Genomic DNA, 21,973 nt, shown 5'->3' with positions numbered 1-21,973 from the left:
GACGAAGCCGGAAAAGTACTGGGTTCGATCAGGTACGAAGGTAATCTGTTTTAAAATATTTTGAAAATATTTATCTATTTGTTTAGAAGTTAACCCCATAGTGTGTATTCATTCATTCATCTTAATAGTGCTAAAAATTATTTTTATTTGCGCCTTAAGGTATACACTTTTCCTTTTTTTAATTGTCTTTATTGAGTTTCGTTGAAACACCTGTCGCTAATGCGCTAAAAGATTTACCCGGCCCGTACCATGATCCAGAAACCACGAAAATGTACCTGAATTACTTTCCCATGTATATATACCTTGATTTTTACATATACATATCTAAACAAGAGAAAGAAAAAAAATTGCACTTGGTGATACCATAACCATTAAAATTCCTAAAAGAAACTTTCTTGATGACTGCATTGAAATATTTGTCGGGTGTAAAAAAATGGTATTAATGAACAGCGGAACAGGTATTAAATTGCTGGTCCCTTCTAACATGGCCTGTTAATGACTCAATCAGCGAAAAAGCATTTCCGCGGTTTTCATACTTTCTTTCATGGAAAATCACACGCTAACACGTCGAGGAAAATATGATCCTAATTTTTTTGTAGATTTTTTTTTTCAGTGTAACATTCTCAGTTCAATAAACATTTCAATGATTAAATTCAAAACAAAAATCTTAAATTAGAGACAACATTTCAAAAATAAAATGTAACGATAATAGATACCTAAAAAGAACGCCCAAGCAGAATAGCAAAATCTCTCTCTCTCTCTCTCTCTCTCTCTCTCTCTCTCTCTCTCTCTCTCTCTCTCTCTCTCTCTCTCTCTCTCTCTCTTAAAAACATAAAAGAACAAAATTTAGTTCTAAATTCTAACTTTCATAGCCAAGTTCAAACTGCGAGAAAGAAATAACATTCCAATCAAAAATTTCAATTACATGACAATACACACATGAAGATATATCAAAAAATAAATTTAGACAAACACTGCACTTAGAAACCGTTTGAGCTAACTTTTCTTTCGCTGTGTGTATACTCATCATTTTTGAGCAACTTGGAATTTTGAGGATTTGAAGATGAATAAAAAGCCATCGACCAGTGTAAAAAAAAAAGGACGATGTCAAAAAGTCAGAATTAAAAATAAACACTAATTTAAAGGAAAACTAATGAGACCCCCGCACTCCTGAAATCGTATTTACCCGAGGAATTTGTGCAATCATCCTCATGTAAAGTATTGCTTTTTGTATAAAGTGCATAGAACAATGACTGTGGCAAAAAAATTCTTTTTAATACCCGTATACCCGGGGTATGATCTGACACGAACTAGACTTATTCAGATAATTAAAATCAGGCACTCGTTATGTTGCAGGCAGATTAAAGGGGGGCGAGGGGTAGAAAAGGCCACCGGAATGTAAATATTTATTTCTCAGAGCTGATTTATTTTTACATTTTTGCTCCACAAATTAATTATCGTTAGCAAGTTAAGTACAGTGTCTCAATCTATTTCAGTAGCAGTAAGGACATTTCTCTGTATTGTAACTCCGTAAGGAAACAATTCACTGATGATCGAGAACCCTCGACATTTAGACCCTAGTTTGCTATTTGTTCGCTATTTATAAATATTAAACTTATCAAACCAACATACAGGCGAATTCATAGTCACTTTAAGGACACCCCCCACCCAATGACCCCCCCCCCCCCCCCCGGTTCGAACCGGCAACGACCAAGCAGCGCATTGGCCTTACACCTCTCGCTGTTAGAAACGCGGTATTTCAAATATTCAACTTTTAAACGCGGCTGACTTTACATTTTTTGTGACCATTAACCGATTTTGATAAGGTGTACATGAATATTGCTCTTGCAAGGACCTATATACAGTAAGGTTTAAAAAATTATGCTAAGACGACTTTCATCGCTTTAAAATGTATTTGCATGCACAAATAGAAAACTGAAAATTAAAAGTTCCATGTGATGTGTCATTTATGTCAGTTCTAAGAAAATGTGCTAGAAAACAATTTAGTACAAATGTAGAAAAATTCGAAATTTCTCGTGACATATCAATTTTTCATAATTATCTATAAATATCAAACTTGATCGAGCATTGTGAATATTTTAACAAAATAACAGTACATAAAATGAATATATGTACTTTGAATATCACGAAAACAATGAAATGCATGTGAATACGAGTAAACTTGATGTAAAAAACAAATACGTGAGGCGGATTTGAAGGGCATATATCGGCCAATATGTTCAAACCTAAAGAAACTACACGAAAAAATTACATTAATATCAATAGTTATGCCTGACCCTCCCCCCCCCCCCCCCCCCCCCCCCCCGTTTTCACCATTTACACGAGCCGGAGACCGACAAAAGTTTAATTTTAGGGAGAATCTGGGAGATAAGGGGTAAAAAAAAAATTCTGATTTTTAAAATGTTTTGGATTTTATACTTCAAGGTTATTACACTGCATGTTGGATCCTAGCAGAGGCCTCGTAATTTAGAGAGAGAGAGAGAGAGAGAGAGAGAGAGAGAGAGAGAGAGAGAGAGAGAGAGAGAGAGAGAGAGAGAGCACTGATCACCGAAGGATATAAAACGCATGCTGTACTTGACATGGACCACACATTATAGATATATTTACTATGATTTAGTTTTGCCTTTAAAAAAAATGACACATCAATGAATATAACACATCACGTGATTGACGTTTATCTTTCTACAGTCGGCAAGCAGCAAACCATAGACGGTAACATGGCGGCCGAGAAGTATTGTTCTTTATATTTCTGCCTACAATCTATAAACATTAGGAAAAGAAAAATTATTTGACTTGTGACCTTTCTTACTCATGTTGTATATTTTATTTGTTAAAATAAATGATGTAAGAAGGACAATAATTATTTATATATATATATATATATCAAATATCAAAGTTTCAAGATTCTGGTCCCTTAAGATTCCTTATAACATATTGTCATTTCAGAGAGCTTTTTCTTTTTGATCCTCGGAAAATGGATGGAATACTGATATCTGCAAAGTGGAAGAAACCGGTTATTACATGTATGAGGACTGCATGCAGTCCTCATTATCAACATATCGAAATAACAACCCAATAATTTGTTTGTTACAGCCCTAAACCTGACAAACTTGATAGTCATGTTAGGATAATTACATAACGATGGGGTATTTCCGAACATTAGAACATTGTCTGGCTATCTATATCCAAAAACATCAAACATAAATGACTTGCAGATTTCGACTTGCTATACATACTCAAAGACAATGTTTATCTAATCGTGTACTGTATTTGGCGGCCATTATCCACGGTTAAATTACATCAGTTTCTGATAGTCCATTCGATAGAACATTTCAATGGCATGAGGCCGCTGGTAGCAGTGAAGAGACATTCGGTAATATATTTAATTGCTGTGCAAATATGTACATATCCCAAAATCTGCTGCTCAGGGGCAGAGATAGCTAATAAAGTATATACCAACCACACGAGCATTTTAATTACAAATCAATCCATTTTTTATCTGCGGGGTTGTGTCCTTGAGTATATAATGCATTTTCTCTGTGACCTATGTTATCTTGTTTCTTTCTTTGAAATAAAAAAAAATGAAAGAAATGATAGGTCATACTCCGTATGAAAAAAAATCTGAACTGCTTATCATGACATCATTTTCTGTCTTAAGCGATGATAAAAACTCTTGATGGGTTGTCTCGTTAAAAACATATTTCACTTGTCCCGACGTTCATGCAAAGCTTTTAGGTTTTATTTCTGATCGAGGTTTTTATCAAAGAAAACAAATAACGCTTCATAGATTATAGGTCGTTTCTTGACCCTTGTACGATACGATGACCTTTGGTCTACAGTAGGAAAGTAGTACCATATAGTGGTCAGTCATAGTTTACGGGACCCCAGAGACTTGAATGAGAGGATAATAATTGCGTTATCTGTATTTTTAGGTATGGGTATCGATGATGAAACTAGTTGTTTTATAATTTATAGTATCACTGACCCAGAGAGAGAGAGAGAGAAAGAGAGAGAGAGAGAGATTTCTAGTTTAGTGATGGAACAGCACGTTATAATGTCCGAAGGAGTCTTTTATATTCCCTTTTTGTTTCATTCATATTTTAAAAACAGTGTATCTCAGAGAGAGAGAGAGAGAGAGAGAGAGAGAGAGAGAGAGAGAGAGAGAGAGAGAGAGATTTTGATGTTATCTTAGGTCATCCCCTACTCGCATGATACTGGCGTTCAAAATATAGTTTATCTTCTTTTTTATCTGGACATTAAAATGTACGTTCCTTTTATAAGTTCAACGGCGAAAGTTGTACTAGTACATTTTTAAGCATAAATGAGATCAAGCAAACACATAGAAAAATAACTGTGTTAATTGTAGAACTCCCCCTGAGTCTATTCGGTTCAGAACCTTTGTAAGGCGATGTGTAAACAACAACAGATTTTAAATATATCTCTAATAAATTAAAACCATTTCAATAGTTGCGAGAGTCAATTTCGCACTTAAAATTATTAAAATATAAAAATCAGTTAACTCTGTCATCAGAAAATTAAAAAAAGAAAATTGTGTCAAAAACTTTTTAAAAATCAATTTAATGACCATATTAACATTTCTTATCGCTACCTGCATTTCCTGGTGGCGTATGTTCAATAGCTTTTGAAGTCAATAAATATACGTACCCATTACCCAGCTGTGTGTGTTCACCATTCTGTTACATCTTCTCTTGATCAATTATGTGATTACTATGTTCTAGTATATTGCGTCGTTTTTTAAACTTCGATTAGATTTTTTTCTTTTAACTTTCGTGTAATTATGCTTAAATAAACAAACAAATCCAAAATAAGAGGCCATTAGGCCCCGTCGCTGAACCGGGTAACAGATTTTGAGTGCATCTTTGTATCCTGTTTTAAAAAAGTTCCATCAAGACTATTTGTGCGCATTATAGTTGATAAAAAGTTTTGTGTGGTTTTTTTTTAATTAAATATAAATGTCTTTTTAAAATATTCTGTGTTGTACCGCTAGTAAACCCGTACGTTGTTGATGCAAAAAAGTTAAAAACCAATGTTGACACTCAATGCAACACAAACTTAAATTTCAGTGAATATGATGAGAGGTGATTTTATAGATATCAAAGTGTTTGATACAAAATCATTAGTTAAGTTGAAATAATTCCTCAGCAACTATAGCAACAATCTTTGAGAGAATATATATATTTTTAATTTGTAAACTTTTGTTCAAGACCCCCCAAAAAGAGTGAATTAAAATCATTTACTTTTCCTTTTTTTAACAAAGTAGAGACCACTGCGTGCATAGCCAATAAGTTTATATATCTGAGTACATGTATGTACAATGATCTTACAATAAAGTAGTCTGTATATATCTTAGTTAAGAAATGTAATAAGATATTTCTACAATATTGCGCTATTAAATTCGTTATAATGAACCCAGATATATTCAATAACTAATGATTTAAAATGAGTTTTCCATGGTTTAATTAACCTGGATATAGAAAGTTTGGTCATACGGTTGTCGACTTGGTATTCTTGTGATTCATTTGGTTTTCATTCACTCCCTCAATTAAAATTGCTAAACTATTTTCTCTTCTTCAACGCAATACATCCGATGAGGCAAAATGCCAAATGGTTGAATTAGAAAACTTGGTCATTTGGTGTTTTAAAAAAACCCACAACCCCCCCCCCCCCCACCCCCACCCCCAAAAATACCAAATACATGTAGAAAGAAAGTTGTTTATTTGGTGTACAAAATAAACAAAAAAAAAAAATACAGGGGGAAAAACAAAACAAAAACGAAGACCACCAAAAATACCAAAAAAATAGAAAGAATACTATGTCGTATTTATTCTGCATTTATTCTGCGGAAATTATTGTTGTATTTGCAGTGTTAATGTCTGGGTAAAATAGAAGTAAGAGCTCTCGGTTGTCGAGAATTTGAAGTTTACAGACGCCTACAGAAGGACAAAACCCGTTTTTAAACATGTACAATCCAGGTAAGCTAAAAAAGAAAAAAAAAGATATTAAGTTCTCTTTTTTAGATTTAATTGCAGGTTCTACCGTTTAAGTTTGCACCATTTTGTTGTGCAAAAATACGTAGATGGACGAGTAATTTCTAATAACACATTAAACGTAGGACAGCAACAATAAAAATCAATTTTCTTTGAGATTTTGATTTATACGTGTCGTTAAATATCTAATATTAGTAACTGATGGGCAAATGTACACGAACTCTAATTTTTAAATAAAGTGTGGTTTGAATTGTTGTAATTTCTAGTTTGAGTTTTAAAATTGAATTCATGTATATTCAACAGACTCACTTGTACAACATATCTGTATGACGTCATTATTTGTGGTGGGGTGGGGGGGGGGGGGGGGGGTTAGACTGAAGATTAAGCATAGGTTGTAAATATCGTAGGTACATGTCCATAACTCTACCGTACTTTTCTGGCATCCCTTTCAAACCAAGTTCAATTTTGCAAACGAAGTCTGATTGCGAGAGAGGGAGAAAAAAAAGTTAGATAAATTTCCCTCGGGAAAGACAATTGATTATTTTCCAGACAAAATTAGTACAGGGGAACAGTTAGAATCGATAGCGTACGGATTAGGTACACGATTTCTGGATCCGTCATTGCATTCAAAATAGATTCCTAATACCTTGCGTAGGTAAGAACAATTGGGTAGGACTGAGTAAGTTTATACAACAACGGATCGACTGATCGCTGCGTTGGTATTCATTAAAACTGTCCAGGCAATGCATCAATCGTAAACCTGAAGAAAACACTTGAATAAAAATAAAAATCGAATCCGACTTATCATCAGTAAGCTCCACAAACGCAATCTGATTACTCCGGGATATCGAGGATGCGACGTTAAGTGTCCGTTATATCAAGGAGTATCCGCTCTTTCCGTTCCTTCGCCAGTAACGCGATGCATTGATCAATTCTCGTTTGATTAGGCGCAGCAAATCATGCTGATCAAATCCAGAGTAGCTTCGTGAGGTGTTCCCATGTCCAGCGTAAGCATGCATGCCCTTTTCGTGACCAAGGACGAGCGTCCTTTCGATTTTAGATTGGAAACAAAAATTGCTGAAAAACGGTGTTGCCATTATAAAAGTTGTAATTTCAAACGCTTTAAGACCAATTCTATGTAAGAATCAAAGATTTATAAAAGGGTCTGGCCACGCATAGTCACCAATTTTCCTTATATTTCATACATGGACACACCTAGGTGTAAAACGCAAAAAACCACTAAAAGTTGGGTAACTGTTGCCATGGTAATCGAGGCTAAAGATGGAAAAATAGCAAAACTTACCTACTTTGAAGCCATATTAGAAGGTTTTGCCCACTAATGTAAACTTCCAAACACATAAAACAGCCTTTGTCCTATTTTCAATTATTTCATTATGTCAGAAAATTAATGGAGAAACCAATACTTTTAAAATGTTACCATGGAAACCGTTACAAATTTTTGAAATCAGTTTTTTGCGGTTTTTTAATAAGCCGAAATAAGAAACTGTTAATTTCTTACATTCATATCAATGTCCATGTTATATATATTTTATTTTGAAAATTGACATCAGTTGCTATAGCAACAAGGCCAAAAAATAGGAAAAACTAAGAAATTGAAGATGATTTTGATATGCTTTAATTCCTAATTTTAGAATTTTTTTGCAATTGTTTTAGTTGGAACTTGTAAAAATATATCTAAATTTTTTTTATATACCACAAAAAGCTTTGTTATGTAACAGAGAAGTGTTGTTGCTATGGAAAATTAAGTTGCGTAAAAAATCACACAAAAATTCTTACTTTCTGAAAAGTCCATAGCAACGGGAGTTATTTTTAGAAAATTTCAGATTTTTTTCAAGTGCCATTAAAGTTAAGGACATACTTTATTATTCTCACCATTTGATTTTATATATTTATTCATTATAAGGGAATAATATCCATTCAAAGATGCCTAAAAATATTATAATTTTCCTTATTTTTAAGCTTGTTACCATAGCAACGGTTCTCAATTTTCATATTTAAATTCTTAATTGCACAATCATAATAGTGCTTACCAAAAAATCTAAGATTTGCACTTTTTATTCAAATTAAATGAAGAAAACAGATTTTAAATATCTGTTAGGTAACCATGGAAACGCTCTAAAAATATGCGTTTCTCCATGAATTTTTTTCTTTCTTTTGAAAAATGACAACTATTTTTAATAATATATTCTACCCTGGAAACCTCAAGTTCTGCACATTACTCACAATATGTTCTCAAATAAGCATTAAAATGCCATTTTTACATCTTTACCCTTGGTTACCATGGCAACGGGACCACATAGCAACAAACAAATGGTGTTCGGTTTTTTTACTCACCAAATTAAGTCTATCAAATTGTCAAGTATGAAGAAAATCTGTGACTATGCGTGGCCACCGAATTTTGATTCTTACATAGAATTGGTCTTAAGACTAAGAATAAGTTAAGGTTGTAATTTTGCACAAAATTTATCGAAATCAATATACTGAGGAAATCAATCAAATTAGTCAATAGGCTATTAATAATATTATTCATAATAAACAGATTGAAATAACTTTATTGTTTGTATATTACGTCAGATTTTCAAATATAATACATCCAACATGACATATGACAGATAATTATGCCGCTGTTATGAATATAGAGTACGGTATTTTAGTTTTTGTAAACAGAACATTGGATGACTGTTGCCAACAGGGATTCATTATCCCAGCTAATATTCTGGTTTTCAAATTACAGTGGTCTTCTGCTATCGACAGAGATAAAGATGTACATTTGCATTACACTTCTATCTCGGAAAAAAGTCATTAACTCTTCTCGTATTCATATAAACATTAATAACATATACTTTTTAACACTTATGCCAGTCGTTAAAAATTGTTTTAAATTCTTTGTTTCTCACACGACTGCAATTATTTGACCACAATCAATTACTTTCCACGACGAAAATTACATAATTCGGACATTAAAATTCAGAAGAAAATGTATTAAATCTGTTCTCATAAACTAGATATACGAGAAAGAGAATTTGATTAAGTTATGATCGCGGACGAAGTATTACAGAAAACCATTAGATCTAGCAGACGGCAAAATGAGACTTAGTAATATTACGTCAAAATGGCGTCTGCTGCCAGAAAACGCATAGCAGACAGCGCTCTGGTTTCTGATGCTGATCTGACACACGGCGGTAACTAAAGAATTCTCTTGTATATGTCAACAAGAATTCCACGCATCTAGCCAGCAACAGGAAAGAAAGGGATCCACTTTCTGGGATGTGTTCAGAAAACAACAGACAAGATGATAAAAAATAATTACACATTTTATTAAAACAGTCAACAGTTTGTACAAAACTTCCTTCATTTTTATTGCAAAGAAGTGTCAATCATTGTGAAAAAAAAATCGAATGCAAACAATCATTTTTTTTTCACTTTGTACTATGTTTCTTGCATAAACTGCACGTGTATTTTAATAATAAAAAAATTAAGAGACATTATTTATAGTTCCTGGGGAGCAAATCTGAACAAAACGGAGAAATGAAAGACAGCGTTTTTCCTATTATATAATAACAACACGACCCCTAGGTCATCAACAAAAAGTTATAACAAAAACGTTCAAGGTTGATTTCTGCCTGTCTGCTTTTCTCCTGCAATTTTACACATGATAACATTGAAGACACTGATTTCACAGGAGAGCTGATCCCCACAATACTTAAAGAATTTAAATCTTGTCCTTGTCACCTCACAAGCAATATTTCATGTATTTATTCTCTTGGGTTTTTTGCAAGCTTTTTATTTATGCTAGGATAAAGAGATAAAAGCCAGAAACGAGCTGGAATGAATAGAATCACAAAGATAAGTAACAATCGCTAATGAAAGAATGTTGTGGCCTGGCAAAACATGTACAGATGAACGGCCACATGCAATGTAAAAGTCTTTTATTTCTCTGAGAAATCCTCATAACAATCAATGATGGAAGATGTATTGTCTCACATATAACACAGCGTATACAGACAGACGTGGATCTACTGGTAGAAGGTACCATGTGTTGGCCTCGTGTTGACAATGATAGAGCACTGATCTATCATAATGATCAAGTGACCTCAAAAACACCGACATCAGACCATTTACAGATAAAAAAAAAGGGATAAACAGGTACATTACGTAATCAATCTTACTTTTCGTATCTTGACGCAACATAAACACAAGAATTGGAATTCTCATTGTCTTTGACATACAACAGGTTCTTAACATTTAAAAACAATTTTTTTGCCATGGGAAATTCTCCAGTTGTCGTTTGAAACAAATTACACTGCTTTAAAGCACCTTCACCCATTGAAAAAGGCATCTCTTATCTGTTATGTCAAAAAGTTGACAATGTCGCACAAAAAGGGTACATACATTTAATTTTTCAAGTCCATGGCAGTAAATATGAATACTAAAAAAGTCTTGACTAGTAAAGTATCAGATAATAAAAAATTGTATCCCTAAAAGTGCATCTCTATCATCCCCATCAGAAGTTCAGTATTTAAACCCAAACTCAAGTCAGCTAGACCAAAGAATGTCATCAATAATTTTATCTGTGGAGATATCGGAATAGATTGTCCCAAACTTATCTTGTTCTTCATAAGGGTGCAGGCCATCTTCATATTTATGAAGTCTGTCAACACTAAATGAATGTTGTGGGTTATAGTCTAGCAGAGTTTGTCGAATTGCAATGTTTTTGATGAGAATCTCGTTGGTTTAAAAAACATTTGCTCATTATCTTGTATCATGGGAGTGGGACGTTTCTCACAATCTTATCGTGGAGTCCACAATTTACACTTCTGGGTAAAAAAAAAGCTAGATGTGTAATGATATCTACACCGACGTGTTCCCATTGTCTACTGGACTGTGACAACAGTATCTCCCATTCAAATGTCGCCTGTTAGTTGTGTAGTGATAAATCTTCCATGCAATGAGAAAAAAAAGGAATTTTTTTGAATACAGGAAAAGCACCAAAAGCTTGAACCTAATTCCCACGTTCTTTCCCTTATGAACTTAATTAATCAACAAAACGGGGCAACAACAACAAAAATTTAAGCTTGTTCGGTTATCGTGTAAAAGGTTTGAAATCCCCAGAACAAAAAGCAATAGCAACTATTGTTTTGTGACCAAGCAAGTTGAATAATCATTATAACCATGTGACCCACATTTCTCTGTATAAGGCCTACTGTGAATTCTGTCCATAAAGCAGTGAAAAAAAAAGAATTGAAAGCAAACATTCTATTCCCATGAGAAGCTCTTTGGGTTTAGTGTTCACTTTAAATTGCACATTGAAATCTATGCCGGAGTAGACAATAATCTCTGAAACTTTCATCACAAATACTAATCCAGTGCACTTGAAAATACACATTCCCTCAACTCAAGCATAAAAAATATATTCACGAAATAAATTAAATGGATATAAATGATTGACATATCTTCTGTACATCAAACACCGATATGTATGAATTTACAAATATTTTTCTCAAAATCTCACATTCAAATCTCTTGAGTAGACCTGCTTTCAACAAAAATTGGTAATCGAAAAGAAATGTATTATTGTACATGTATCAGAATTTACAATCTTTAAAATTTGTCATCAAATCAGAATTTTTTTAATCTATGCAACACAATGAAATAAAATAGTCTGGTGGTTGAAATACCACCCAAAATCTTTCAAAAATTTTGTATTCATGGAGTGTAGCTTTTGAAACTCTATAATTCTATTTGCATTGTGAATATAATCTATGCCGTAATTGGATGAAGCTTTTTGTGATCTGAGCTGTGATTGGATGGTTCTGGATGGACATGCAGCCTGCGTCATAGAAAGCAGCAGAATTTCTTCCATCCACCCTTTTTATGTTCCGCAGCAAGATCATCGGAACTCTTTGGTGTGAAAGTCTCAGTTTTTTTAGAACTCTTTTTGGATTGGCGTGTTGACTTGTTCCTTTTTAAAGGGTCAGTTAATTTGAGAGCACAGAGAAGGGCATTATCAAACACTTCCTTCAAGTTTTTCTGGGTGAGAGCCGAACACTCCATATAAGTTGCTCCTATGCTCTCGGCCATTTGCTGTGCCTCAGCGACTGGCACCGGCTCTTCCTTGTAGTGAGCCAGCTCGATCAACACTTTCACGTCATTTCGCAGATCACACTGTGTGCCGACTAGAACAATTGGAGCTTTGGGACAATGTTTGCGAATTTCTGGCACCCATTTCTCAGCCACATTGTGAAAGGAGGTGGGAGTCACAACACTGAAGCACAGGAGAAACACATCTGTCCCGGGGTAGCACAGTGGTCTCAGGGAGTCAAAATCATCCTGTAATGAAAAAAAAAATTATATGTAAAGGCATCTCTCTTTATATATTCTTGTTACACGAAAGAAATGTGTTATTCTGACCGATTTATTTCTTTCAAAATTTCCTTGTGTAAATAGAGCCCACTTCAGTCAAAGGTTTAGAGGAAGGCAAAACACTTTTCCATTGAAATATGAGGCTCAAAGCACAGTGTGAATATTTAAATAAGACATTTAATCTAAACCTTGAATACTCATGCTGAAATAAAGATGAATGAAGAAGTTTTCCCTGACGGATCACAGAGATATTCTGAAGGTTTTGATCACAGCCAGACAGGTGATTACCTCGGAACAAATTGTTGTACAACCATATACCCCCAATAAAACTGTACTGCAATACCCTTAACTAATTTCTGAGATAGGGATCATCTAAAAGCATTAAAGAATTATATAAGGATGTGCGAACGTAAAATTCTGTAGTTGATTTTTAAGAAATCCTTTTTTCCATCTTTTTCTCTCACTTTTATGGCTCTATATTTAGATGTTTTCTCATGATAGAATTGTCACTTCTAAACACGTCAACACATAGACAACATCTATCTAATGCTGTGCACCTTAGCTGACTCATAGACCCAGCACCAGTCCACCTTTAACCTAAAGGTGATCAGTCACCTCGCGACCAGGTGATTTTCTAATAAAAACAATAATGATCATCAAAATCCATCATCTTTATCTACAGAAATTACTAGTGTTATTTTACAAGGACCCCTTTATCACCCAGAGAATCAATCAGAGGTTCAATAAATGTTTTTGAAAAAATGCCTCCAAATTCCCTAAAATCACCAGTGACGGATTTAAGAGAATTCTTTCATGTAGCGAAGGGGATGTTCAGTGGTTCTCGCCAGAAATAATAGCGATGAACTCCAGGTTGATAATCTTGAAGAAATGTTAATTACACAAAAATTAGGAAGCTTCCAATAAAACTGACCATGTATGTAAATAAAGATAAATCACATTTTATGATATATACAGAAATAACAGAAATTAACTATAGATGTATCAAAATATTCACTTGTCTAATGTATACATAAAGAAGATTCCTCATTCTGCTATAAATGACATCTTAAATGTCCCCCATGTTTTTGCTATATCCCCATAAACATAGGGCGCAGTTATCAATAAATTTGTCCCCAAATGATTTGATAACCTGAACACACATTTATCATCAAAGCTTTGATTGCAAACACAATCAAAGGTGAATCATGTGATCTCGTAGGTAAAAACCGAGATTGGCGAACCGCGCATGTAAAATTACTGCTTACGTCCACAAAAAGCCATCACCGTATTATGCAATGGTGGAAATGACTGGTCTGAACTTTCTATTTAGAGACCTTATTGTCATAAAATGAATAATTGTCATGTCTGTTAAATGTTTTAGTCATTTTTCTAAAACAGTGTGGCTTTGAGACTGGGCCCTCGTACATTAAAATTATTCATAACTTGTGTTTAAGGGCCGGTAAAGAAAACAAGAAACAATCATAGGAGAGATAAACACAAAATTAACAAACATACTTCCTCTTTAATTTATCCTTCGTGACCTCAAAAAAAGATGATATTTAAACAACTGAGTTATTCTAAATCCTTTTTCATTTGTCATGTATAGCCAACAAGTTCGGGATGATCCATCTTTTTTTTTAAAAGGTCAATTAAGCTGTTTCATTTACAGACAGCGATTAAAACAATTTCCTTAACATTTCACAGATACAATTTACTGTGCAGCACACACAGGTATAGAATTCTTCTAAATACCACAAAACGCAAAAAAAACTGCGGTAATGACGTGTAAAGGTGAGATGAACACCGATGGAATCCGGAGCCTCTATAATTTGTTACGTGACTACACACAATAACGGGCTGGTACAAATTACTGCAACAGAGAGCTGGGTTACCGGACAAGATGAAAAGAAGACGGGTGACAGCCACTGCACTTCGTGGCAGGCCCCCCACCTAATGACCCCAAATTATCCCCCTAGTCTGGCGTGAACCATCAAACTATTTGGATTTGCATGTCCACAGGCTGTTAAAGCTCCCGTTAGTATCCCTCCCAGATAAAATACTCTAAAATTAGAGCCCGGTTTGAAAATTAATCAGAGAAGCATTGGCTCTAACACAGAGGTAGTTTTGTATATTTTTACCTACGTTGAGACCTCTCTGGGCTTATTCTTTTCACCTTAGCCCAGGTGTACAGACAAAGTTGATGGCAATCGTTTATCCTATGCAGGTCTGAATATTATGTAGATGTGTGCTCCATTTGTCACCTAGCACACATCTGTCTGTATGGGGAGAGCACACAGCGATAAGTGCTGGATTAGGCTGTTTGCTCTTCATTGTGTCCAGGCAGAAGACAATCAGCACAAATATTGACTGACCTTAGACGACCCTTAAAAACCCCTAAAAGTGTCAGCCTTCCTCGGAAGACTTACAAGTGCAAAACATTTGAGACTAAAACAAAAAATATTAAACCCTAAATCAAGCCATGATTCATCTCTCTCTCTCTCTCTCTCTCTCTCTCTCTCTAACAGAGCCAAAAGAAACAGGCCTTTTGGAATTCTGAATGCTGAATAAACCATCAAAATTCTGATCAGGTAAAACACATTGCTTCGTTACATACCAAGCTTTAATTACCAACATTATTAGCATAAGATACTGAGTCACATCTGACCCTTCCACAAGGAAATAAATCACAACACCTTCCTTCCCAGATAACAGGTACAAGTCTTCTATCTGATCCATGAACAGTACACTGTTCATTAATTTTAATCTTACAAAAGAAGGAAAAAAAAGAATACAATGCAGAACTTCTCAAGATTATATCAATTAGAAACAATTTTCTTTTTGCTTTAAACTATCATTGTACTGCATTTTAAATTTAACAATAATACATTTCTCAAAAGCATAAAATTCAAGGAAGATTCTATGGTCTTTTTGACCAATAAGAATCTTGGTTGTTAAATGTTTTAACTAGGAAGGGAGGAAGTGCTGGAGCATCAAGGGACAATTACGAATATGTCAGTCTATGCAGCAATAAAGTGAGAGCAGACTGTCAGATACAAGATAAAAGTGTGTGTTAGTTCCATGCTTTTATTCCATGTAATTGTAGGGTATGCTGGTAAATAAACACTTTTATTGCTGCATCGTAGCCAGGGGCATCCATAGCCCTGTCGCCTGGGCTCTCAGCTCAGGTCACCGAAAAGAAAAAGACCCCTCATTAACAAAATCGGACCCTGTACGGCCCATTGCTCCGACAAAAAAGCCAGCAATATATACACAAATACCGAAAAGATGCAAAGTAGCTGTAGAGTCTCTGATCATAAAGGTGATGAAAAAAGATTTGAAAAGATTGAAGGAATTAACACGCCCAGATGTTTCGACTTGTTGGGGTGACTCACAGCTATTCAAAACACCATTTGAACTGACCATAAACAAGAGTTTTATAAGAAGGGATTTACAACCCTGGTACTACCATTCCTCGACCATTGTGTATAAAGCCACAAACCACGGTCCATTATCATCTTATTCTTAATGTATTTTAAGATTGGTTATATAGGTACAAATCAAATTAGGTTAATACCATACTTCAAACTGGGTGGGTTCAATCGGCTAAATCGAGCCATGCAGCCATTCGAGTTATAGCCAGCAAACCAATTTATCAGTCTAACATGTCTAAGTATAAAATATAATTCTAAAACTGTAAAACTTCAGACAATCAGTATAATAAAAGCAAAATATTGCAGTCATCTTCATTAAACATTGATTACTGAGAGATAATTACAAATGTAGCCTCTAATTCTTAGCAGCGGAAAAACATGACAACTGATTGACTGAATAAACACTGTAGGCTGTATTCTGATTTACATAGCTACAACAATATAGCTAGATTACAGGGTAGATAGCAAGAGAAAATCTTTGCCGATCTCCAACACTGTTTGACTTTTTCCACTCTGCAGTGACACAAGGCATTATAGGATATATTTACTGTAACAATGAAGATCTTGATCACTCATTCAAATTAAGGGTCCGCATTTGTACATCGCATGGTTTTGATTCTTCATAAGTATGTCATTGACTAAAATGTGAACAAATTCTCTTCTGTGCACAGAAAAAAAACACAAAAGAAAACAAGATTAAAAATGCATTAAAAGTTCAAATTGAAATCATTCTGCATGTCAAAGTGTAGAGTGTACTTCAGGGTTCCGAGTCCTAAAAAGTCTTTAAAAGTTGGTACAAATACTTAGAGGGGTTTATTAAAAGTTTAATCGGACTTACGAAGCCCTTCAGAAGTGTACTTAATCTGATCGTACACGAGTCTGGTGCTACAGATTGGCAATGTACCAGAGCCAAGCCACCCAGCTAGACGTGCACGTGTGTGTTTCTGCATGTACAGCAATCAAGTTCAATAATAGGTATATAATTATACATTGTATTAATATGTTTTTGCACATTTAGAGCACTGACTATTTCCCTCTCAGATATGTGATACATGTACATGCAAAATTTGCTGACTCCATACATTGCAAAATTCTTGGATTGGAAGTTTGAAAAAACAGTTTCCAGTTCAATTTATTTTTAACCCTGATGGTTTATTGAAATCATTTGAGAGTTGGGGATTGTGATAATCCTGCAGTCATGAGTTCTGGGTTGATAGAGGGAGTTTGATGTTTTCAAGAAGCCCGCTTCTTCCAATCAAAACACCTGCCTGTTTGCCTTCCTGTGCTGGGGTATCTTTCCTAATCGTGTTTCCGTAGATGAATCACAAACTTTATGTTCTATCATTTGATAAATATTTTTAGCTAGATTTCTCCTGGTATTTATGAGATATAATTGACCTATTTTGAAGTCGGGAGAAAGAATTTTATGATACTGAATCTTGAAAACCACTTCTTGATTCTTGAAGTATTGATGTGATATATACCAGTCGAACACTCATAACGTTTCTGAAGATCAAAACAAGCATGCCAGGTCTAATTGGTCAAATTTAAAAATACACCAAAGGATATTGATAAAATCACTTAACATTACATAATTTAAAATACAATTAAAGTACTGGTCTATTTTTATTTCTATGGAATAAAATTCACAACTAAATACAATCCAGAGAGCAAGGACAAAACTTTTCTGAACAATTTCATTTCAAAAAGCTTTTCAGACAGAGGAAATTAAAAAAATATTAAAGGTGTTTGAATTAAATCGTCTAGACCATTGACAATTTCAAGAGGAATTCTGGGTGATTTTAGGTCATGTACTTGCTGTATGAGTCACCAATAGAACCACTTGGTTGTCCCTTGCAATTCATTATTTTCTCTGTGACCAATTCAAAATTTTAATCCAAATCAAATCATTTTTTCCAATCAAGCAGAAGAATAGAAACTTTAAATAAAGCAAATCTCCAATTTTCTTTTCAAATTGAGGAAATTCCACCAGGTAACCATGGCAGAATGTTTATAAGCTTAAAGAAATAAAAATGCCATTTTCATTTTTCAATTGGGAGAAAAAAAATGTGGGCCAACAAAAGGCCAATGAATTTCACTCGTTAAGTGGAATAAGAATTGGTAATTATATTTCTTTTAAAATTCAGGCTCACAAATCCTGGTCCCTTTTAATTTTCTACACTATCTACAAAAATGTCCAATTAAATATTCATAATTGTACCAGTGCTTCGCAGGTCTAGCGTGCACTTTTGACTTTGGCCCAAGCACCTAGGAGTAAAAACATTCAAATTCCTCCGAATTCCTGCATAAAATATACCAGACCTGGACAAATTTATTGGTCTAGCGTTGTTATATTTCACCTCAGGGCTTCTCTTGCAAGCTACCTGAATTGTACCTAATCAGCTCATTGAATTTCCCTCTTTATCTTTCCTTTCTCTTTTTTTATACATCTGAACTTCTGTAGGCTGTTTTTCTATGCCCTGTATATAGAGATGTACCATTAACATAGGGGGGCTAAAACAGCACTGTCCACTTTTATAGCTGTGAAGATTTAATGAGAGCAGGTAAATATGTGTGACCATTAGTGTTAAAATGCCCATCTTATCAGATTGATTTTGTAAACAAGACTTGTCAATTGCTTCTGTGTCCTTCGGGGCTATCATAGTTCACAGAAACACTTCTCTCGACCATAACAGATTCCAACCTATTCAATTCTTCACGCTTCAAGAATTAACATGAAAAATTTCTCATTTTATCAAATTTTTCTGAAACTAATTTTATATATCTCTGTAATAGCTGATATCAATGAATTCATAAAAGAGAAGTAAATGAGAAATTCTGGGGAGGAGAGAGGAAATATCCCTCGGAACAGATAAAGGGGAGATAATTCCTACCTGTCCAGCGGTGTCGCACAGCTGTAAATGGACTGGGGTCTGATCCACCTTCACTTCAACTGAAAACAAGAGAAATTCTTCTAAAAATTGTATACATTATAACAGTACAGCTATTAAAAAAAAAATCTTATTATTCATTAACACATTATATAATTGATATAATGAAACATATGCTCTATTTTTTTTCTGTCTCTAATTTAATTAACAAGTCTTCTTATATAATTATTTGCAATGTAAAGATGGGTTTATTTAAATTCTCAACCAACATATTTATACATGAATATACAGTTAATGCTGGAAATGTCAGTTCCTATGATTCACTCTCCAGACATGTCGGACTGGATATTTTGGAATACTGGTCAGAGATGTTACGCTTGTAATACACAGGAGTCTGTTGTGTTTAGGGTCCCCTCTTTCCCTTATGATTCATGCCCACAAGATTAACTTTGCGTAAGACCCTCAGGTGGGCTTTCTTAATCAGAGATGTTAATACTTGTTTAATACACCAAGTAGTAAGCCTTACATCACTCAAGCACCTTCAGTGGTGATCAAGGGACTTTTCCTTTTTTCACCTACCAGGTATGCATAGAGGTTTGCGACATACTGTGGTGTAATGGATAGCAAAAAGGTCATGCTCTGGTCACTTATGCAATTAAGAGCAAGGCAATAATCGGACTGACAGTCAGAGTGCTGGATGTGTATACTTATTGTTCCCCTGTGGTCATAATAATTTACACCAGATCCATCATCAGTCGAGTCATAAACCTTCATCATATTCATCATTATTTACAAAACACCCTGCATTTGTTAATGTGTTTTTCCCTCGATTTTTACCTTGCAATCACCGATAGTGAGAAATTGAAAAAAAAAAAAGGATTACTAGCTAATTTTTTGTCAACCATAAGTTAAAACCCCACATTTAAAAAAAAAAATTGCACATAGATCTACATATTAAAGAGAAGTATAAAAGCTTCAAAAGGTAACGATATTTCGGGAGAGATTTAGTGAAGATTTTTCTGGGGGTTCATTATTTGGCCCATTGAGGCAGCGAAGTATGAACTCAGACTGTTTTTTTTATTGTATAGTTCTTCCTTTGAAATCTAACACCCCTCATACAAGTATAAGTATTCATCAAATCTCCCATTCATAGAACAGGTTTTAACATTGAAACGTGTTAAAATCCCTTCACAATTCACACAAATTGTCAACTGAAGAAGAAATTACAACGGGGATATGTTTTTTATTGTCCTCAAAGAGCAGTAATAAATTTTCATATAAATGATTGGATGTGTTTATAAAAACCTCCGAAAAACTGCTTTCTCTTTTTATTACATTCACAGTAAATCGTCAATACACATCAAAGTATTTTGTGTTATGTCTTCTATTCTGCCAATTTTTCTCAATGCACTTTTAAATTTGCCTTTCATCTTTCAAAATATCCCCATTTAAACAATCCATTTCTTAGTTTAATCCCCTAAATCTTCCTCATGTTTCAAAATACAGAAGAAGAAAAAATCTCATTAGCATTTTGAACCTTTACAGTTCTGCAGTTAAGTCTGCGGAAAAGAGTGTTTACACAAGAAAATAGCGCATACATGCAAGATTTCTCAGTCCATGGGCGAGACTTAAGATTGCAGCATTAAAATAATCAATCAAACAATAAAACTTCAAGGTTTAATCAGTTGGCTGAACTATTTTTGATTTTTATGTGAATTTAATGCTCGGGGCATTGTCTTCCGTTTTTCTGCTTAATTAAATCTGTTAACAGTCCTCGCGGTTTATGCATAAAAATAAGGGTCATTGATATTCAAAAGAAATCAGCACCTCTGATCGGCTGACATAGACTACTCAATACCTCCTAATCAGCATGATTAATTAATAATTATTGTCTCTGACATCTGGCTGAGTGAATTATTTGACAAAGCTATAAGAACAAATAGTTTAGTTCCTCCTGTTGAATTTTTCCATAACTCCTAAATCTTTTATGAAAGTGACATCTGAATAGAAATTTTTTGTCTGCTTTTCACACATGGGCCTGGTTCAATTGTTTTAACAACAAAATGTCAACAGTTTACATCTATCCTGATCTTTATCTATGAATACTTTTCACTACACCTGCCAATCAAATATGTGTCATAAGGTTTTTAATTTATTAAGTTATGTTAATTGACCTAAATTTTGTCAAGAATGTGAGCTTTTAAAAGCCCTGGACAAGGAAAATTGAAGAACAGGATCTCGTATACACATTGTCAAAAAGTTATTATGGCATATCTTATGTATGCCAGGGAGAACATAAATAACCAAATTACAACAGTATTAGTGATATCATATCACTTTACATGTCGCCCCCAATGTCAAATATCAACTCTATGTGTGGATTGTGTATCCAATACCAGGTGATACCAGAAACCCAAGAATTTGGCATATTTCATCAATTTGATAAAAGTCAAGAACCAATAATGAAAGCTGTGATAATTTAGGTGGGGTTCAAAAAAATTCCAGAAAGCATATCGTTGCAATTAATTAATCTCTCTCTCCTTACGTCTCCTCTCTCTCTCTCTCTCTCCTTACCTGAGAAGTTGTCAAAGGCAGTGGGGGTGTATTCCGTGGGGTACCCGTTCGTGGTGTAGCTGACCACAAGGCTAGTTTTCCCCACAGCCCCATCCCCCACCAACACGCACTTGACCTTAACGGCTTGCGAGTCTTCAGTACATTGCGTAGGTAAAAGATTAATGGTATGGTCCATCATTGATTGGGGAGGCATGATCACAAATTCAGACTAATAAATCACTGCTGGTAGCACTGTCAACTTCATGCCAACTCCAAACACGAATATACAATTTTTCTTCTCTTCAGAATTTTTCACTTCCTGCAAACTGATTTAGCTGATGCATATTCTTCGAGATAAAATTAATACAGTCAAAATTTTGATTGCGGTCAATACACATCCGCTCTGGAGACCTGCTCGTGTCTGTCTGTTGATTCTCTGTATATCGCGTTATGAATCACCAGCCTGACTCGCTGCGATTGGATGATCTCGTGTGACGTAGGACTTCTGACTAATAATCTCATTCACATTTTCACCTGCCCGATCGCGGTTCACGCTTTGATGTTTACCTTTGGAGACATATTCGAATATTTGCAAATGGGGACAGATTCAAATGCAATGTATTTTTTTTAAAATGTGATCAATATTTGCTTGCAATTCAAAGTTTATTAACTTCCAATACCTGGG

General features: G+C 34.6%; 1 protein-coding gene across 1 annotated transcript; it reads right to left on the bottom strand.

Moving 5' to 3' along the window:
- Window positions 1-9,348: 9,348 nt before the first annotated feature.
- LOC128176408 (cdc42 homolog) lies at window positions 9,349-21,733 on the bottom strand. The gene is made up of 3 exons (XM_052842713.1): window positions 21,310-21,733; window positions 18,739-18,797; window positions 9,349-12,380 (listed from the first exon to the last, which is right to left on the bottom strand). Exons 1-3 carry the CDS (start codon window positions 21,500-21,502, stop codon window positions 11,886-11,888), a joined length of 747 nt encoding a protein of 248 aa, XP_052698673.1. The 5' UTR covers window positions 21,503-21,733; the 3' UTR covers window positions 9,349-11,885.
- Between the last annotated feature and the right edge of the window lie 240 nt (window positions 21,734-21,973).

The sequence above is a fragment of the Crassostrea angulata genome, chromosome 3, assembly GCF_025612915.1.
Source record: "Crassostrea angulata isolate pt1a10 chromosome 3, ASM2561291v2, whole genome shotgun sequence".
In the NCBI taxonomy this organism is placed as follows: domain Eukaryota; kingdom Metazoa; phylum Mollusca; class Bivalvia; order Ostreida; family Ostreidae; genus Magallana; species Magallana angulata.
This window is presented reverse-complemented; position numbering and strand designations above follow the sequence as displayed.